This window comes from Nuphar pumila, chromosome 5, assembly GCF_984573655.1.
Source record: "Nuphar pumila chromosome 5, dmNupPumi1.hap1.1, whole genome shotgun sequence".
In the NCBI taxonomy this organism is placed as follows: domain Eukaryota; kingdom Viridiplantae; phylum Streptophyta; class Magnoliopsida; order Nymphaeales; family Nymphaeaceae; genus Nuphar; species Nuphar pumila.
The window spans coordinates 42,179,925-42,202,129 of record NC_143253.1 but is presented as its reverse complement, the minus strand read 5'-3'; the positions used below and the strand labels follow the sequence as shown (position 1 = coordinate 42,202,129).

Sequence of the window (22,205 nt, the reverse complement as noted above, 5' to 3'; positions counted from 1 at the left end):
GAGGGGCACCACAGAGAAGTTGACTTTGCCGACTCAACTCCCCACTTGAGTAGCCACATATCTTGCTTCACCAAGGATGGGTTTGGCCTCAGAGTTTACTGTTTTGATAGTCCTCTGCTTTGACCTAGTTTTCAAGCCTAACCGCTCTGCCTCTTTCCGTGAGACAAAATTGTGTGTGGCCCCAGAGTCTACCATTGCTGAAGTAGACTTTCCATTCATAATGACTTCTACATACATAAGTTCCTTACTAACCTGCATGTTCTTAGCTGCGCAACTTCTAGCTGCGTTAATCGATCGCATGACCTCCATCCTTGGTTGCATGGTCTCAGTGTCACTGCATTCGGTATCGCTGCATTATTTTCGTGCAGCATTGGCTTGCCCGTCGTCCTTTATAAGGCGCTTTGGGCACTGTCTGACGATATGTCTATCGCCGCAGAACCAACATGTCACAACCGCACCCTTGTTGCTGTTGTTATGCTTTGTAAAGTTCTGTTTCTTTTCGGATTGATGGCGAGTCGACGCCTCACCTTTATCATTGCGCTGCTCATCCTTCTTGCCTCCGTGGTCAGTTTTTTTCCCAACTTTGGTTGATGAGCTGAAAGGCTTACGCTGAGTGTCAACTAAGTGCTCAGCCGGCACATATGCATCTTCAAAAATACGGGGGTTGCTCATTTCCACCTCAGACTATGCCCATGTCTGAAGCCCCACAATGAACCAGTTGAGCATGTCGTCTTCTAGCATGTTAGGTATCTCCAGCATAAGCTTCTGAAACGTTCTGACATAGTCTTGCAACAAACCAGTTTATTTGAGCTCACGAACCATCCGGTAAGCCTGCCTCTGCGCATTTCTTGACATGAAGTAGTTGCGCAACTCCATTTTGAAGTCATCAAAGGTGTCTATCACACATTGACCCCTCTCTATGTCATTGCGCTTCCGCCTCAACCAAGCGATAGCATCCCCATTAAGTAAGGCCGCTGCAGCCTTAATCCTCAGATCTTCGAGGGTCACATTCTGGATATCCAAGTAGTCTTCTACTTAGAACAAGAAGTTCTCAATGGCCTTGCTGTCGCGAGAACCATTGAATTTTGCGGGTTTTGGTACATCAATCATTGATGATATCTCACCATTTTCGCCATTTAGGGTCACCGTCCGCTGCAACGTGCGATTCTTCAGCTGAAGCTCCCCTACTTCAGACTGCAAGTCGGCCACTGTAGTCGTCAACGAAGTGACCTGCCCCATTAATAAGGTTACCTGCTCTTGCAAACTCGCCACCACATCATTCAGTCCATTGAATGATTCACATGCGCGTGAAATCGCTTCCTCATGCGAAGTCACCTCTTCCACCAGTTTGTTAACAGTTGCAGCCAACTCTTCTTGGCCTCGAGGTGAACCCATCTCCTCAGCTTCAGCAACTGCCTTGCCTTTGTTGTTGTGCAAGTTTTAATAAGGCGCCACGATGTCTTGCTCACAAATCGCAACCTGTCGGCGTGTCTGTCGACACCGACTCCGGAGTCCCTTCCCCAACATGAGAACAGGTTCTGATACCACTTGTCACGAGCCTATTTCCTTCAATGGGCCAGCGCGACGCGACAGTCCTTCCTCACCGCCGCAAGCCTACTCGTCAGCTCGCTTGCCGATCGCAGAAGCTTGTAATCAGAGTACAAGAAAGCAAGAGAGAATAGATGGAGAGAAATTGCAATCACAAGAAGCAATCACAACGAGGGTGAACAAAAGAAAGCTCAACACCTTTACTTCATTCATAATTTTGCGCGCAGGCTATTACAGTTCAATTATACGGGCTGCTCCTTCGGGGTATTGATTCACCTGAACCGGGCAACTTACATCAGACTCAACAAAAGCAAATCAGACTCTAAGCGCAACTGTACACTGTAAGTCGCAAGAGAACAATCCCCCAACGAGAATTAATTTTAACCTTCATCCCCGCCTCCATCCCCGTTTCATACCCTTCATCCCCGGTCCAAATGGGGCGAGGCGGGGCCCCGCTTTCCCTGGATCCACTTCCATCCCTATTTGCGAAACGCTTTTTTATTTTAAAGAACTCGCGAAAAGCTTGTATGTGCGTCTGAGAGTTTAGGTCTTTGAAGAAGAAGAAGAAGATCGCCGAGAATGGAAGCGCCGGTAGCGGAGCCGTGGAGCACGCTCATCCTGCTCACCCTCTTCCTGCTCTATATCATGCTCGCGGGATCAGTGTCGGTGATGTCGTTCCTGCCGGAAAAATCGGCGGAGTCGGAGGCGCTGAGGAGCGTCAGCCTCGTCGTGGCCATCCTCCTCACCTACAACTATGGCGTCCGCCTGTGGTCGATGCTGCCGCCGGACATGATGTGGATGTCTTGGGTCTTCATGTCCACCATCACCGCCGGATCCCTCGCCATCTGCGTCCTCTACTGGAAGTTCGGCCTTCGGGATTCCAGGCACAAGCCGACAACGGCCGGAGGAGCAGCAGAGAGGGATATGCAGGCGCCTCTGCTCAGGACTGCTGTCCCCACCGTCTCCGTCGCTGCTTCCCCCGCTTGACGGGCTGCCGCCAAGGTACGACGAGCATACACCCTGCTGGGGGTTGAGAACTAAATAAAAGCTCTGTCCTTCGTCATTGAGTAAAATCTGTATTTGTTTTTTTTCTGTCATTGCGATATTTGACTTTCCCGTGTGCATGTGTGATATGTGATTTCGTAAACTGAAACCATAGACCATCTTTGTGATATGTGATTTCGTAAACAGAAACCATAGTCGATCTTGTGTGTGCCAGTTCTCTCTCTCTCTCTCTCTATGCGTGCGTGGGTGCGCAAAATTAGGTTAATTGGTCGCTTCCATCCTCTAGAAGTTATGGAATTGCGAGCCATTGACGATCGATTCTTTATCATGCATTTTGAGGGGGAATACAAAGAAGGGGAGGAAGTTGGAAGGACGGGGGGAGGGGTTTGGTTTGGCGGTTGCATGGACGGGGTTTGTTCAGCAGCTGCCCCTCTTTCTTGGTTAAACATATATCGTTATGAGAATTTCCTGTCTTGGTCATCGAGAGATTGGGGGAAGAGGAAGAGTCTAGAGGAAATCCCCTCCGTCTGCCTCCAAATTTGCTTGATCATCGTTAGATTGGGGAAGGAGGAAGAGTCCAGAGGAACCCCTAGGAGGGTATACCGAGCGCCATGTCTTTCTGCTGAACATTGACGCGGCTCTTTCTTGTATCTGGAATGGGGACCCTCAATCCACTGGATGTGTGTTGACGGTGCAGCCATTTGACTTGTAACATAAGCATTAATATGTGATAAGAAAATTGGGAAAAAAGACGGACCAAAAAGACGAAAGCCAGCTCTGGCTTTCTGCTGATGAGCTTAGTTAGAAAAAGATGGCGATGACCCTCCTGCCCTTCCATTTTTCTCAACTGTGGTCCTTTCATCTTGTTCTTCCTCTCTCGTTTGCCTGTTTTGTTTCTAATCAAAGGATGAGCTTCAGGCCCCCCTTCCCCAGTATCCAAACAGGCACGAGTTGCTTCGAATTGGAAGGTAGTGCACAAGGTGCCTTTTCTATGGAATCAAAAGAACCCTCAACAACTTTAACCTATTCATCTGCAACTAGCTTGACTTGGAAGGGACCAGGCAGCGTTAGTGTTCACAATAACACAAAGGAGAGAGCTGGGCATTCACAGGAAAATCCTAGTGGTTTGTAGAGGATAGTACTTCTACCAAGCTTGCTACAACCCCTCTCCATTGGATCGATTCCTATTGCTATCTAGCATCAACATTGGCTTCTCCAGTCTTCAAGAGGGGTCATAAAGTACGAGAACCCTGCCATCATGTGGAAGGTCACGGTGTCTTTGGGGTCCATAGCTCCTTGCCAGAAAAAATCCCATAAGTTGGAGGACATTTGGTTTGACTGTCTTCAGCAATAGGGGGATGGCTGAACAATCGGCATTCAGCAATGCATGCATCAGGGGCTCTCTTATGACATGAGGCCAGTGGGTTCTCTAAGGTTTTGATCTAGAAAACATGAAGAGGAAGGTGAGAGGCCATTAGTGCTGAAGGCATGATTCTTAATGTGGGTTGTAACGCTCCGGATTTTCAAAACAAGCTAAGTTTAAAATTTTATGATTTTTTTTTCTTTGCAGCGAAACTTAGAAAAGGTTTTAGCAGCAAAAATGGACGATAATGAGTCGTCAATTTTAGAAAACACCAGGCAAGTCACAAGTACGTGGCCAAACACTCACTGACCACCAATGTGTTCTATTTATCAAAATGAGTTATTTATTACATCACTGATTGGAAAAACAATATTCTATAAATCTGGTTTTATAAAAGAAGCGGTCCAACACTGTTTAAAGAAACCTTGAAACTCGATGTCGCCTTGCTCCGCATATCACATCGTAGGTTCAATACCTGTAATCTTCATTAAACGGGTTCAGAATCATTGCTGGTCTGTCTAGAAAACATTCATCCATACATTCAATCAAGCATATGGAATGCACAGACCACTCAGGGTCACAGTTCGCAACAACGACGCTCAAGTCTCCACAATTTAGCGTATATCGCGAGAGCCTCATCAAGGCTACGAGTTGTACATCTCGCTCAAGTCTCCACGACTTAGCATAGACCTCTTTAGGACCTCATTTGGGATGCCAAAATCAAGTTTTCAAGACTTGACACATTCGTATCCCACAAATCCAATCAAGAGTTCCTCAAGCTTAGTTTAGTCGTGCAGATACAACACGGGTCTTTGTCCTATCAGTTTAGTTGTATACCGATCATGACACTTTTCTCAAGGTTATGCAGGACTTTGACAGAACAACGTTAATTTACTCATACATTCATACATCGTCGAGCCTGAATCTAATGCATTATTTTGATATTAACGTTCGCCCCATGGTACGTGGGTGAAGCTTGAACTCCGGCATCAACTCGATATTATGGGGGTTTATTATTCTATGTATTTTAGATACCCAGAAGCCTGTTGACCCTGTCCATGGTAGGGCGGTAAAACTCATACCAGGATAACCCTATCAGGATGATTTAGATGCATCATCTACTGCAGTAGCTGAATTCAATTCTTAGATATTTAAGGATAACCACGACCTCCAAACATCTTGAGTGACAGGAGACCTCTTGAACTCTTTGGTTCATAATCAAATACGTGTCGCTCGCGGCTGTACCATCACCATCTTCCATGATGAGCAACAGTCCTGAAGGGGTTCATCGGTCTAACCATTACTCGTCGGATATTTGAATGCTATTCGGGCAAGCCAATGCATCCCGCATTGAGAAAATATATACCCGACTACATTCAGTATTTTTCAGTACGGTCCAACCGTGGGGTCCTGCGACCTTAAGTTTTATTTATATGCATGCTTGACTCTGCTCTCGGCATCTACGACCATTACGAGCACCTCACCTCTTTCGGATGGACATAGAACTCTGACTCTCCGGCCTTTACGAGTCTAGTTGTGCAATAATATTTTTTCATGAGCATGCATATGACACGATCTCAACGGATTGATTGCTCGACGTATATCATCACAACGAGCACTTGGCCTAGTCAAGACGCAATACGATTCTTACGAGTAAAGTACCCTTACAGGCGAACATGAGAATGAGTCATTCTAGCAGCGTTTCGACAACAAAGCATCTTTGTGCCATTCAACCGGTTCAGACAATTTTTTTGTCAACCATTTCGACAACACTTTCCCTGTTTTGACGATAAAAGTGTAACAACCCTTTCTACTTTGTAGAAAGTATTAGATAGAATTTCGGCAACACCTCCTATGTATGACGAAGTAACATGCTATATTCTTTCTGAGATTGGTTAAGCTTCTACAGAAATTTCGGTAGCACTTCATCTCTTTGACGGAGAAAGCGTGCATTTTTTCCAGCTCAGTGGGCATCTATGTCACATGGGTGCGGGTGCGGGTGCGGGTGCGGGTGCGGGGATTCGGCACTTCCAAAAAACCCGGGTGCGGGGGTGCGGCAGGGGCAAAAATGTAAAAATTTTTTTTATATATATATATATATGATTTTGAAGTTTTAACAGTTTAACATTTAACAGTAAACATTGTCATAAACTCATAATATGATTCATCATGCATGCAATATATCAACCTAAATATCAAATTATCAATCAAATAAGTAAAGCAATTACATAAATCGACCTAAATATCAATCAAATAAGTATTGCATAAAAGAACTAAATTACATACCAAAGTATATCCTGATGAAGTAATGGATGCTAATAATTTTCTTCTTCATCATCAAATGCATCATTAGAAGGAATACTGGGCTCAGCTAAATCCATGTTTGTTACGTTGAATTCATGTTCTCCCTCGAAGTCACACTCTTCTGGGTTTACATCCCAAAATTTGGATGTTTCTTGTCTGCATTATAAACCCAATTTGAAAATGATAAATACAATACAAGTATATTTAAATGAAAACTAAGAAATAATCAAATAACTAAGAGAGCAAATTAGTACCTGTATTCATCATTGCTTCGCGAAAGTAATCGAAGATTTGAATGAACATATACTAAATCCTCTGCAAGCTTGCTGGTGAGTTTGTTTCTCTTCATGTTGTGGATTTGAGAATATGTGCTCCAATTTCTTTCACAACAAGATGAACTAGCAGGCTGCGATAGCAATCTTAATGCAAGACGTTGCAGAAGAGGTGTTTCTGATCCAAATGTTGACCACCATGTGATAGGATCTATATTATCTTCTTCTCTCGCGAATAATGCTGGTGCATATAATCTCGAAGATGAAAATTTTCCAAACTCTTGTGTGACTTGATGTAGAAGATATGCTTCTAGAAAAAGTCGTCATACACATATTTCTATGTCTTGATAGCTCTGGGTCTAAATTTGGAGGGACACGACCAATACCACCAGCCCGCCACTTATTTGCATAATATTTTGGATTAAGAGAATGTGCCATGCAATGCAAAGGAGTGTTGCTCTTATCCCATCTTCTGACTAAAATTGAATGAATATGATTAAAAAAATCTGAATCATCCAATGCAGGATTTTTTCCTTCATGCATGAAAACTATAACTTGTATTTTTTCAATCATATTATCCCACATTTCATAAACTCTGTGAAGCATGGGCTCATCCTTATCAACTTCTCTTAACATTTCCCAAATAGGTTGCGACCTTCAACAATTTCAAATCAGAATGCCTATTAAATATAGCATTAGCACGATGGTGGTTAACAACAAAATTCCTAATGCTTTTGACATTTCTTTCTAGATCTTCAATCTATGAACATAAAGCATATTCTTGTGAATTTTCTTCTTCTTTGGGGTTGCATATGCTCTTTAGGGCTAGATTTAAGCTGTGTGCTACACAGGGAGTCCAAAAAATATGAGGGTACTCACTCTCCAAACTCAACGCTGCACTTTTACAAACTGGAGCGTTGTCTGTAATGATTTGTACCACTTTCTGATCACCCACTTCTTTTATCACTTCTATAAACAATCCCTTCAAATACTCTGCATTTTTATATTCCCCAGATGCATCAACTGCTTTCAAGAATATTGGGTCACTAAGCGAACAAGCAATGAAATTGATTAATGGACGCCTTTGAATATCTGTCCATCCATCAGACACAATGGAAACTCCATTTTGCTCCCATGAATATTTTTTAATTTCTAGCAACCTCTCCACATTTGCCCTCTCTTCTGCAAGAAGTGTGGTTCGTATTTTTTCTGAACTTGGAGGCACATAACCACTCAAATTACAATTTGCCAAGGATGTTACTAAATCCTTCCAATAAGGATTTCTAGCCGCATTAAATGGGAGTGAACCAGAATAAAAATACCTCCCAACTTTTCTATCCAATTCTTCTCTTCCATATGTATTGAATGCTGCTTGTATCGTTCCTCTACCTCCTACATTGACTTTTCTTTTTTTTTTTCAGCATCTTCTTGGTGGCTTGCAAATGGCACACTGACTGCAGAAGAATCGGCCATTGCCTTTCTCTTCTCATATTCTTCTTGTATTTTCTTGTATTGTCTTCGCATTGCCTCATCAACTTTTCTGCAAGCTGAAATGCCATGTCCTGGTATCTTCAACAAATGAGCCTTCACTCTTGTGTAAGACCCAACAAAATCTCTTTCGCAGAGCTTGCATCGAAATCTCTTGTTTCCACCACCTCCTTCTCCAGTTTTTGCGAGTTTATCTACATGTACCCATAGTGGCCCCACATCATCAATCCCACTGCAACTATCAGCAAAACTAGCAGCAGAACTCGCATGTTGGGATGAGGATGACGCAAGTCCTTTCCCTTTGTCCGTCATTTTTATCCTGAAAACACAAAAAAAAAATACATTACAATTTTCAAATCAATTCGAAAACACAGGGAGAAGGGGGGGCTCAGCCCCTCCCCTGCCAACCCAACAAGAGAGCGAGAGCGAGGGGGGCTCGGCCCCTCCCCTGCTGAAAACAGAGGGAGCAGGGGGGGGGGGGGGCTTAGCCCCTACCCTGCCGACCCAAAAAAAAAAAACAGATGGGGGAGGGGCTCGGCCCCTCCCCTGTCGACCCAAAAAAAAAAAAAACATATGGGGGAGGGGCCGAGCCCCTCCCCTGTCGACCCCAAAAAAAAAACAGATGGAGGAGGGGCTCGACCCCTCCCCTGTCGACCCAAAAAAAACAACAGATGGGGGAGGGGCTCGGCCCCTCCCCTGTCGACCCAAAAAAAACAACATATGGGGGAGGGGCTCGGCCCCTCCCTTGTCGACCCAAAAAAAACAACACATGGGGGAGGGGCTCGACCCTCCCCTGTCGACCCAAAAAAAACAACACATGGGGGAGGGGCTCGGCCCCTCCCCTGTCGACCCAAAAAAAACAACACATGGGGGAGGGACTGAGCCCCTCCCCTGTCGACCCAAAATAAACAACACATGGGCCCCTCCCCTATCGACCCAAAAAAAACAACACATGGGGGAGGGGCCGAGCCCCTCCCCTGTCGACCCAAAATAAACAACACATGGGAGAGGGGCTCGGCCCCTCCCCTGTCGACCCAAAATAAACAGCACATGGGGGAGGGGCTCGACCCCTCCCCTGTCGACCCAAAAAAAACAACACATGGGGGAGGGGCCGAGCCCCTCCCCTGTCGACCCAAAATAAACAACACATGGGGGAGGGGCCGAGCCCCTCCCCTGTCGACCCAAAAAAAACAACACATGGGGGAGGGGCTCGGCCCCTCCCCTGTCGACCCCAAAAAAACCCCTCCTGTGCCGAAAAATGAGGGAGCAAGGGGGGGCTCAGCCCCTCCCCTGCCGACCCAACAAAAGACTGAGAGAGGGGGGGGGGGTGCTCGGCCCCTCCCCTGCCGACCCAAGAAGAGAGTGAGAGAGGGTACCTGCGAAAGTAGAGGATGAGCTGAGACGATGAGTCGAGAGGAGGAGCTGGGGCGGCGGCGGAGGAGCTGGGGCGACGGAGCTGGGAGAGAGCTCGAGCTCAGGGGGAGAGAGAGGAGAGATTAGGGCAAAAATTTTTTTTTGCCCTAATCCTCCTTTTCATCGGGGATTTTTTTTATGCCCAAATCATGGACAAAAATGACCCTGGGTGCGTTGACCGCACCCAGGGTCGTGTTGACCGCACCCGGTGCCGCACCCGCACGCGCACCCACGTCGCGTCGCGTCGACGCGGGTGCGGCATATGTTTTGCCGAGTCCCTGTGACATAGGTGAGCATGTTTTTAGAAATTTCAGTAGCATTTTTTTGCTTTGACAGAGAAATCATTATGCTTAACTTGGGGATGGATGCGCATCGTTGTGCGTACTTCGCATCCATCGAGGTTCGTTGGAACCTTGGGCCTTAGCCAAACCATGCGCAAGTGACTTAGGTTTTTATGAAAAAACGATTTTGTTCAAAAGCAAAGCTTTTTCAAAAGAACCTTCATTCGTAAAGCAGAATCCTGATCGAGGAGCGGTAATGAAATCACATTGGCGATTTATAGTTGATCTCCATTTGAACGCTCATTTATGCGCAACTATATGTAATATAAGCAGGAGCCTGTACTTTACAGTGCAGCGACGTAAATGAAGACATATTTAATGTTCGGCGGGGAAAACCAAACTAAATAATTTGCAGAAAGCAAATACATATATATTTGCAGAAAGAGTAGCCTTGGCATCGTTTGACACGACGACAATTTTAAATCCATAATTTAAATTACAAAAAGCAGAAGCATTGTCATCGTTCGACGCAACGACAATCTTAAAAGTATAATCAAATACATATATATACATATATATATATATATAATATGCCGAAAGCAGGAGCATTGATATCGTTTGACGCGATGACAATCTCAAATACATATATACTGAAATATGGAGGAGCTTTTATCGTAAATATCTAACGATAGTCGCAAGGAGATGCACGTGAACACTAAAATATCTCAGAAGGCATAAACAAAGGACTAGGGTCATATACTACTTCGGAATATATATGATATATATCACAACACAAATCAACAAATACTTGAGAGAAAGTGATCGTCGAATCAAACTTACCCTCTGATCGGTGAAGAACGACTTCTGCTGCTTAGTCTGCTTTGAATTGGGTTCAAACCTCCTTTTGAAAGGCTAAATTAGGTAAAATGAGTTCGACTTAGTTGAGAAAGAGGAAGAGCAGGTCAAGCTGCTAAACCTAAGTGGTTTGGACAAAACTGGGTTTTGTGTAAGTCAATTGGGTCAGGTAGGTTCAGACTTAGCTCAAGTAGGCTAGGTTCAGGTTAGGTAAACCAAACCTAGGTTAGGACCAAAAGAGACTTTGACAAGCCAGGTTAAGTGGGTTCAGACCAGGTCTGGTAGGATCGGAAGGGCTAGGCTAGGCAAGGGAGATTTTAGTGAGAGAAGAAAGGATTAGAGAGTGAGGAAATGACGATTTTTAGAGAGAGGGGTGTGCCTCTATTTATAGGTTAAGGAAGCAAAACTTTCTTAGCCTTCTAATGGATAAGCCTTATCCTTTTAAACGGATAAAGTTTGTTCATTTACAATTTTAACCCTAGTTTTAAAATAAATTTCAAGAGGTTCCTTTGGTGTGGGGCTCACGTGAAAATTTCATGGAATATTTTGTGGGTCCCACCTAATATTTTTTGAAGAATATTTTCGTGGGTCCTATCAACATTTTTGTGGGTCCCGCAAAATTTTTGGGTTTTCGGCAATTTTTTTTCTGAAAAATGCTGAGTACGTCATTCTCTTTGTATCAACGAAACTAAGAAAGTTGGCTCGTACAAATCTCTTAATTTTACTCAGTGAGAAAGTTATGGCTCTCTGACTGTTTGAGCATATATTTGCGAAGATACATATATCTTAAGTATAACTGGTTCGTTGAAATCGATTTGATTCACATTTCGTGTTCATATGCGCCTCGTGATTTCATTGAAATTTTTTATTAAAAAATTACAGGTTTTACATGGCTTGTGCAAACATATTGTTTCCTTTTGTATTGATTATAATCTATAAATTCAAGGTTGTAAGTAATGTATCGATTGGGCACAAATTAAGACTGTATCGTATAGTAAAATAGCATAATTTTTTTAATATTTTTTTAAAAAAAATTCAAAAAAATCAAGAAAAATAACAAAAGTTAGAATTTTTTTTTAAAAATCATATCACATGAAACAATGATGAATTTCACAAAATACAACTATAAAATCACGTATGAAGCATTTATGTCTCTGTGAGTTGCATAAGACATAATCAAACATCAATTAATATATAATCATAGATAATATTGCATGCATATCTCACGAAAAGAATGCAAAATATTAAATATCTTGCAATTAAGAACATGCCACAAGACTCATACTTTCATATTACATCAACAAAAACAAAACAACCAAGTTTATGAACAATTAAGTGTTAAATAACAAAGTTTTTTTAAAACATATTATATAAAACCTCAATAATCATAATCATCTTCATTATCATTTTCTTCTTCTTCTCTTTATTCGACATCCACGTCGTCTCCAAGATACGTGGGGTCTTCATCATCTACCTTCTGTGCTCCTTCTACATCGATTCACTGAATGCCCTCTTCATTAAAAAAAGTCCTTGCTTCTTCTTCAACCCATGCATCCAATTTATCAAAATGTTCTAAACTAATGATATCGAATTGCTCTTTGTGCTTCCTTGATGATAACTTTTTGATTTGCCTAAAAAGATGTCGTAAAAAATTAAAATTAGTTGGGTTTTGAATAATATAAAAAAACTTTAAATAAATACATGAAAATGCTAAATAAACTTTATAATTTTATATACCTTTGCCTTAGTCATAAGTTGTAATGAATGTAGACGAGGTTATTGAGCCCTTTGTGCTTCAATCTCTTTTTTCTTTTTGTATGAATTTGCTCGAAGACACTCCAGTTTTTCTCGCATCCACTTGCACTACACGTTTGACTAAGAATGCGAATGACAAAAGATCTGAAATTTGAAATATCACTTCCAAACTTGACCCACCACATGTCTAAAAAAAACAAAAAAATGAGAAATCAGTGAGACAATAATATATACAATCATATAAAACATCATAACTAAATAATAATATGAAATTAAAATTGAAATAGACAAAATAAATTACATGGATGCATCGTGACACGGTTTCACACTGCTACAGGCCTCCCCATATCATACAATGCAGTATCATAAGTTTTCATTTCCTTATGAATTTGATATTGAACGCTATACTCAGGGTTCAACCTTTCGATGCAATCCAAAAGTCTTTGTTGACTTCCTTGTCCATTTTGAACATAGGAGAGTATCTAAATAAAAATTTTAAAGAATATGTTGTAACGTGGAGAGGTTGATGAAGTTACCTATGTTAAAAATTGTAATCTCATAGAGAATCTCATATGTAAGTATCTCATAATCTATGTCACATGGGTGCGGGTGCGGGAGCGGGTGCGGGTGCGGGTGCGGGGATTCGGCACTTCCAAAAAACCCGGGTGCGGGGGTGCGGCAGGGGCAAAAATGTAAAATTTTTTTTTATATATATATATATAATTTTGAAGTTTTAACAGTTTTAACATTTAACAGTAAACATTGTCATAAACTCATAATATGATTTATCATGCATGTAGTATACCAACCTAAATATCAAATTACCTAAATATCAAATTATCAATCAAATAAGTAAAGCAATTACATAAATCGACCTAAATATCAATCAAATAAGTATGCATAAAAGAACTAAATTACATACCAAAGTATATCCTGATGAAGTAATGGATGCTAATAATTTTCTTCTTCATCATCAAATGCATCATTAGAAGGAATACTGGGCTCAGCTAAATCCATGTTTGTTACGTTGAATTCATGTTCTCCCTCGAAGTCACACTCTTCTGGGTTTACATCCCAAAATTTGGATGTTCCTTGTCTGCATTATAAACCCAATTTGAAAATGATAAATACAATACAAGTATATTTAAATGAAAACTAAGAAATAATCAAATAACTAAGAGAGCAAATTAGTACCTGTATTCATCATTGCTTCGCGAAAGTAATCGAAGATTTGAATGAACATATACTAAATCCTCTGCATGCTTGCTGGTGAGTTTATTTCTCTTCATGTTGTGGATTTGAGAATATGTGCTCCAATTTCTTTCACAACAAGATGAACTAGCAGGCTGCGATAGCAATCTTAATGCAAGACGTTGCAGAAGAGGTGTTTCCGATCCAAATGTTGACCACCATGTGATAGGATCTATATTATCTTCTTCTCTCGCGAATAATGCCGGTGCATATAATCTCGAAGATGAAAATTTTCCAAACTCTTGTGTGACTTGATGTAGAAGATGTGCTTCTAGAAAAAGTCTTGTCATACACATATTTCTATGTCTTGATAGCTCTGGGTCTAAATTTGGAGGGACACGACCAATACCACCAGCCCGCCACTTATTTGCATAATATTTTGGATTAAGAGAATGTGCCATGCAATGCAAAGGAGTGTTGCTCTTATCCCATCTTCTGACTAAAATTGAATGAATATGATTAAAAAAATCTGAATCATCCAATGCAGGATTTTTTCCTTCATGCATGAAAACTATAGCTTGTATTTTTTCAATCATATTATCCCACATTTCATAAACTCTGTGAAGCATGGGCTCATCCTTATCAACTTCTCTTAACATTTCCCAAATAGGTTGCGTAAATTGAAGGAAGTATACCACTCTGTCCCAAAACTCATCATCAAGAATGAATTTCTTAATTTCTTGAGCCTTCATATCATCATCAACACGATAGAATGTCCAATTTTCATCAGTCACCATGTTAATCAAAGCATTCTTCACTCTTTTAATCCTCTTCATCATTACAATGATGGACGCAAAACGTGTTTCAGCGACCTTCAACAATTTCAAATCAGAATGCCTATTAAATATAGCATTAGCACGATGGTGGTTAACAACAAAATTCCTAATGCTTTTGACATTTCTTTCTAAATCTTCAATCCATGAACATAAAGCATATGCTTGTGAATTTTCTTCTTCTTTGGGGTTGCATATGCTCTTTAGGGCTAGATTTAAGCTGTGTGCTACACAGGGAGTCCAAAAAATATGAGGGTACTCACTCTCCAAACTCAACGTTGCACTTTTACAAACCGGAGCGTTGTCTGTAATGATTTGTACCACTTTCTGATCACCCACTTCTTTTATCACTTCTATAAACAATCCCTTCAAATACTCTGCATTTTTATATTCCCCAGATGCATCAACTGCTTTCAAGAATATTGGGCCACTAAGCGAACAAGCAATGAAATTGATTAATGGACGCCTTTGAATATCTGTCCATCCATCAGACACAATGGAAACTCCATTTTGCTCCCATGAATATTTTTTAATTTCTAGCAACCTCTCCACGTTGGCCCTCTCTTCTGCAAAAAGTGTGGTTCGTATTTTTTCTGAACTTAGAGGCACATAACCACTCAAATTACAATTTGCCAAGGATGTTACTAAATCCTTCCAATAAGGATTTCTAGCCGCATTAAATGGGAGTGAACCAGAATAAAAATACCTCCCAACTTTTCTATCCAATTCTTCTCTTCCATATGTATTGAATGCTGCTTGTATCGTTCCTCTACCTCCTAGATTGACTTTTCTTTTTTTTTCAGCATCTTCTTGATGGCTTGCAAATGGCACACTGACTGCAGAAGAATCGGCCATTGCCTTTCTCTTCTCATATTCTTCTTGTATTTTCTTGTATTGCCTTCGCATTGACTCATCAACTTTTCTGCAAGCTGAAATGCCATGTCCTGGTATCTTCAACAAATGAGCCTTCACTCTTGTGTAAGACCCAACAAAATCTTTTTCGCAGAGCTTGCATCGAAATCTTTTGTTCCCACCACCTCCTTCTCTAGTTTTTGCAAGTTTATCTACATGTATCCATAGTGGCCCCACATCATCAATCCCACTGCAACTATCAGCAAAACTAGCAGCAGAACTCACATGTTGGGATGAGGATGACGCAAGTCCTTTCCCTTTATCCGTCATTTTTATCATGAAAACACAAAAAAAAAATACATTACAATTTCCAATTCAATTCAAAAAAAAAAAACATATGGGGGAGGGGCTCAGCCCCTCCCCTATCGACCCAAAAAAAAAAAAAAACTGATGGGGGAGGCGCTCGGCCCCTCCCCTGTCGACCCCAAAAAAAAAAAGATGGGGGAGGGGCTCAACCCCTCCCCTGTCGACCCAAAAAAAAAAAAAAAACAGATGGGGGGAGGGGCTCGGCCCCTCCCCTGTCAACCCAAAAAAAAAAAGCTGATGGGGGAGGGGCTCGGCCCCTCCCCTGTCGACCCAAAAAAAAAAAAAGATGGGGGAGGGGCTCGGCCCCTCCCCTGTCGACCCAAAAAAAAAACTGATGGGGGAGGGGCTCGGCCCCTCCCCTGTCGACCCAAAAAAAAAAAGATGGGGGAGGGGCTCGGCCCCTCCCCTGTCGACCCAAAAAAAAAAAACTGATGGGGGAGGGGCTCGACCCTTCCCCTGTCGACCCAAAAAAAAAAAAAACTGATGGGGGAGGGGCTCAGCCCCTCCCCTGTCGACCCCAAAAAAAAAAAGATGGGGGAGGGGCTCGGCCCCTCCCCTGTCGACCCAAACAAAAAAAAAAGATGGGGGAGGGGCTCGGCCCCTCCCCTGTCGACCCCAAAAAAAAAAGGATGGGGGAGGGGCTCGGCCCCTCCTGTGCCGAAAAATGAGGGAGCAGGGGAGGCTCAGCCCCTCCCCTGCCGACCCAACAAGAGACCGAGAGAGGGGGGGGGGGGGTGCTCGGCCCCTCCCCAGCCGACCCAAGAAGACGAGAGACATACCTGCGAGCCGAGAGGAGGAGTCTGGGAGGCGGAGCTGGGGGCGGCGGAGCTGGGGCGGCGATGGGAGAGCTCGAGCTCAGGGGGAGAGAGAGGAGAGATTAGGGCAAAAATTTTTTTTTGCCCTAATCCTCCTCCTTTTCATCGGGGTGTTGACCGCACCCGGTGCCGCACCCGCACGCGATCCCGCGTCGCGTCGCGTCGCGTCGACGCGGGTGCGGCACCTGTTTTGCCGAGTCCCTGTGACATAGCTCATAATATGTATTTTTTTTTTCAGTTTAGTTACAATAGCATAGGTTCGTTAGATTTTTTACTTTTAGTTTATTTTTCAGTTTTGGACATAGCATAGACCTTTTTCTTTTTGACTAAGTCAAAAAGAAAAAGCTATAGAGAGTCGTTGGACACTCCAACGACTCTCCCTTGCCATCTCATTTCATGTATAAATATGGGGTGTTACCCCATTGTATTTTAATACTTTTTGCGTGGGTTTTGTCCCACTTGAATGAAATATATTCTTCAGTTTTTTCATTTGGAATCTCTCTTTTGAATATTTTGTGTGTGAACCCTAGTGGTTCTTAAGTGTTTACTTTATGTATGAACCTTTATGGTTCTTGAGAGAGCTTATTCGTGAAGAAGCATTTTAAGTTTGTTTGAGGACTCTATTTTCTTACATGGTATCCGAGCTAAGGTTCAAGCAATCAAGATAAGTCTTTTTGTGCATTGGGAAACGTGTCACACGAGGTTCTTACAAGTGGTGATCGTGTAGAGGCGTAAAAAGCTTGAAGGATATTCGTACTCACCATTTGTGGTAGAGTATTCTTTCATTTATCTTTTGGATGACAATGATAATGTCACCATTAAGCCCATCAAACTAAATAATTCCAACTGTCACATGGGGCTTCGATTATGAAGCATCTTATACAGGGCAAGGGTTTATGGGGAACAATAGATGAAACTGATGAAGAACCTACTCTAATTCTTACAAAGGATGAAGGAGAAAAGGAAATACCTCTCACAGAGGTAGAAAGAGTTAAGGCCATATCTCCTTACGAGAAAAAGTGGAAAGAATGGCGTATGGGACATGCCAAGATCATGTCTTGGCTTATTTCGAGTTTTGATATAAAGAAATGCTCAAGTTTAGCAAAATTTGAGCATGCAAATGAAGCTTGAGACTATCTTAAGAGAATGCATTCTCTTAAGGATATTGCACATATATATGCAATCTTCAAACAAAAGTAAGAAATATGGTTCAAGGAGACAAGAGCATTAGGGAGTATTACGATGGCTTGTCGGAATTGTGGGAAGAATTAGCTATTCTTGAACCAAAGTGACATTGTCCACAAGATATTGAACTCCGCCAAAACCAAATCAATGCAGAGTACTTTTTCCATTTTATTAGTTGATTAAGATCGGAATTTGAATCCACTAAGTCTATTCTCTTTCATTGTGAAAAAGTGCCTTCAATAGAAGACACAATAGAGGAGTTAAGTATTGAAGAAAATAGACTCAAAAGTAGGATCTCCCAGAATGATGACGACTCAGTTCTAGCCATTTCAAAACCCGAAAACTATGTTAGGACATACAAATTTCCTAACTATGGAAGAGAAAATGATGAAAAACAAGGAAATGATTTTAAAAGAAGAAAAATCATTTGTTACTATTATCGTGAACCGGGACATGTAAAAACCCATTGCCCAAAATTAAGAAGGCCCTATGAGAAAAAGGACGTCGTCGTCAAACCACCACAAGAATCAAGCGAATCTTCTATTGAAAGCATGTCTCTGACACAATTTGTGGAAGCTCTTGGACTTCTACTCAAGGGAGCATCTTCATCTACAGGAGCTACAGTCTCTTCAGTTAGCACTTTCGATTCAGGTAAAACTCTATGACTTCTTGATTCAGGTGCTTCTTTTCATATGACTCCAAATATTGAAATGTTATTCGAATGTCATAATTCAAATGAGTTCAATGTTTTTACTGCTGATGGAACATCACTAAAAATTAAAGCAATAGGAACTTTTAAAAAAACTTCTCAAAACTTAAAATTCATATTCTTCAAATTAGATATATTTCAAAATTGAACCTCAATCTCTTATCCGTTTTTCAATTATCTGACCATGGATATAACGTTTCCTTATCTTCTCGTAGTTGCCAAGTGCATGATCACCAGTCAGAAAAGCTGATTGGGGAAGGCCATAGAGAAGGAGGCCTATACTATATGGATTTTTTGGAAATTCTCAAGAATACGTTTTTCTTGTAATGTTCAGAAAATGGACTTGGATTTATGGCACAAGAGACTTGGTCATCCTAATATATCCAAAATTCAGTTTTTTTCAAATATGGAATACTTTTGTAATTCTGAGACATTTAAATGTGAAAAATGTATTATTGGAAAAATGAAGAGATTACCCTTTCAAGAAATAAATTTTATCTCATCTCGACCTCTTGAGTTAGTACATTCGGATGTATGGGGTCCTGCACCTGTCATATCAGAAGGAGGGTTTTCATACTACGTCATTTTTGTAGATGATTTTACAAGACATACCTGGATTTATTTTCTCAAACATAAATTCGAAGTATTTTTACATTTTCAAATATTTCATAAATTGGTTAAGAACCAATTTAAGAATGATATCTCTATATTTCACACTGATTCAGGGGGAGAGTATTTATCAAAAGAATTTAGCGATTATTTAAATCTACATGAAATTTTACATCAAAAGTCATGCCCGTATACTCCACAGCAAAATAGTTTAGCTGAACGAAAACATAGACACATTATAGAAACAACAAGAACTCTGCTCATTACTCATCAAGTTCTAAAAATTTTTGGGCCGAAGCTACGCTAACCACAATATATTTCATTAATAGAATGCCATTATTTTTGTTAAAAAATGTATCACCTGTTGAAAAACTTTTTAAACAAACTCCATATTATTCGCGATTAAGAGTATTTGATTGCAAATGTTTTGTTTTCTCCAACAAAAATGCCAAGCTTTCCCCTCGGGTCATTCCTTGTGCATTACTTGGTTATGCAAGCAATCAGAAAGGCTATAGATGCCTTGATCTCAGAACTAGAAAGTTATGTGTCACAAAATGTATCTTTCTTAGAAAACGAAAGTTTCTTTGAAACTAAAAACCCTAAAGAGGTTGATGAATACTCCTTGTTGGACTTAGTTTCGGAAATTAATGAAGAAGTTGATCAAGAAGATCAAAATAGTATAATCAATGTTGAAACATCTGATCCAGATTGCATTCAATACTTCAGGCAAGGAAATCCAGAGCAACCTTGTGCTGTAGAAAAATATATTAAAGCACATGATCAAATAGAAACCAGAAAATCATCTAGGGTGTCAAGAGTTGTGATCATCGCAAAATTTTTCCTCTCTTGTGGTTTCTCTCTCTTCCTTCTCTTTTCCTTTTCCAGCCTCTATTTTCCTCCTTTTTGAAGGGAGAGAAATAAAAGACAGAAAAGAAAGAGAGAAGAGAAAAGAAAGAAAGAAAGAGAGAAGATGAACTATTTCGCGCGGTCTCACTTGACCTTGATTTGAAAATATTTAGCAAATAACTCGCCTCCGTTTTGAAATTTATTTGCGGGAAAATGGAGAGACGGGATTCGCTCGTCGGTACGAGGTTTGACCGTTCCTGACGCCTTTACCAGGGGTAATCGAACCAAGGATCGAATATATGCCTTTTGCTTTGCCTAAATATAATCTAAGAATTTATTTTAAAAGATCTAAATGCATAAAGAATCATGCTTGTGCAATGCAATAATGTATGCTCCTTTTGAAAGATATTTTGAAAATCTCCAAGTTATTCTGGGATGAACTTGATAAGGGAGTGAAGAAATGATTGAATCTAACTTTAGAACTTGAGATAGATCAGAGAAGTTCTAAGTCTTTGAAGTAAATCAGAGTTGGGAAAATAAATGAGAAAGGATGACTTGAAGCTTTGAAATGAAAGGAAATGAAGTTTCAAAGTCAGAAATGGACTTTGAATTTGAACTTGAATTTAGGAAAGGAAATGAATACTTGAGACAGAATTGAATTTAGGTTTTTGAAATTGGAAATTTAGAATGGATCTGAGAAATCCAGATGATATTTTAAAAATAGAGATGAATTTAAGAAATTCAGATGTGATCCGTAGATGGAATTGAATTTGAAATCTGAAAATTGGATTTAAGAGTGAGAATAGGATTTGATTTGAAATCTGGAATTTCGAATTCGAAGTCTGGATCTTAAGATGAATTTGGATCTGAAGTCTGAGATCTAAATGGAGAGTTGGATTCTGGATCCTAAGATGGATTTGGATCTGAAGTCTGAGATCTAAATGGAGAGTTGGATTCTGGATCCTAAGATGGATTTGGATCTGAAGTCTGAGATCCAAATGTAGAATTCGAATTCTGGATCCTAAAATGGAACTGGATCTGAGGTCTGGAATCCAATGTAGAATTGGACTCTGGATCCTAAGATGGGTTTTGGATCTGAAGTCTGAGATCCAAAAGTAGAATTGTGTTTAGAAAACTGGATCCAAGTTGATCTGATTTTGGATTTGGAATTTCCAAAATTGATTTGAGAATTTGAATTGAAAATGAATTTCAAAATCAAATTGGACTTTGAATTTGAAGCTTGAATCTGGAATTTAGAAGATGAATCCAAATTTTCAAATTTGAATTAAATTTGGAAAATGAAATTTAGGAATTGAATCTTGAATACACAAATGAATTTCAAAGTCAAGTTAGACTTTGAATTTGAAATTTAGAAGATGAAGAGAATCTCAAAGTTAAATTGAACTTTGGATTTGATTTGGAGTTTTGAATATAAATTGAATTTGGAATTTTCAAAATCAAATGGAACTTTGAAATCTGTTTTGAATTGGAATTTTTGAATATAAAATACATTTGAAATCTCAAAGTTAAATTGAACTTTGGATTTGATTTGGAGTTTTGAATATAAATTGAATTTGGAATTTTCAAAATCAAATGGAACTTTGAAATCTGTTTTGAATTGGAATTTTTGAATATAAAATACATTTGAAATCTCAAAGTTAAATTGAACTTTGGATTTGATTTGGAGTTTTGAATATAAATTGAATTTGGAATTTTCAAAATCAAATGGAACTTTGAAATCTGTTTTGAATTGAAATTTTTGAATATAAAATACATTTGAAATCTCAAAGTTAAATTGAACTTTTGAGATTGAAAATGAAATAGAATTGAAAATGAAGAGATGAATTGGTTTTTTTACAAGAATTGAAGATTGATTGAAGAAGATATTTACATCACTTGGAGTTTTGAAAAAAGGAATTTTGAAGACATGATGCAGTTCTATCCTAAATGATGGATGAATTTGAAGAATTTGAATTTGGATTTTTGAAAAACTATTCCATTCTTTAGATGAATTAAAATAAGATTGAAGATATAATACATCCTTGACTATGGTCATTGAACGTATTATATAACAATCTGTATTTAAATTCAAGAGAAGAATGAAATACATTTGGTGCTTTTATAGAATTTAAAATGAAATGAACTCTCAATATACCCTGACTATGGCCATTGGTATATATTTTGAGTTAATTTTAAGTTAAATTCTGATAAAAGAAAAATATTTAAGGAAAATATAATGAATTTTGAAAACGGATCCAGCGTGGATCCAGTATTATTTCGTAAAAGATAAAAATCCTAAGTCTTGTTTACATCCCGACTATGGCCGTTGATGTAAATCATCAACTTAGGATTAATTTACCTCTTACGAAATGGTGCACGTGCCATTCGTGTTTCACCATTCGTGAGATTTTTAGAAAAACAAAGGAGAAAATATGAGAACAAGTGATTCATGATATTTATAATGCTGATTCATTCTATCTAAAACTGGAAATATAAATTCTTATTCAAAATCTAA

The 22,205-nt window shown here is 40.0% G+C and overlaps 1 protein-coding gene across 1 annotated transcript in view; it reads right to left on the bottom strand.

The window, feature by feature from the left end:
* Positions 1-13,114: 13,114 nt before the first annotated feature.
* The window catches only part of LOC149837450 (uncharacterized), a 47,998-nt gene continuing 38,907 nt past the window's right edge, over positions 13,115-22,205 (bottom strand). The window contains exons 2-3 of the mRNA XM_090008040.1: positions 13,479-14,901; positions 13,115-13,380 (exon numbers count right to left, since the gene is read on the bottom strand). Coding sequence (XP_089864166.1) covers positions 13,236-13,380; positions 13,479-14,901 — 1,568 coding nt within the window. The 3' untranslated portion in view covers positions 13,115-13,235. The remainder of the gene's footprint in view (positions 13,381-13,478; positions 14,902-22,205) is intronic.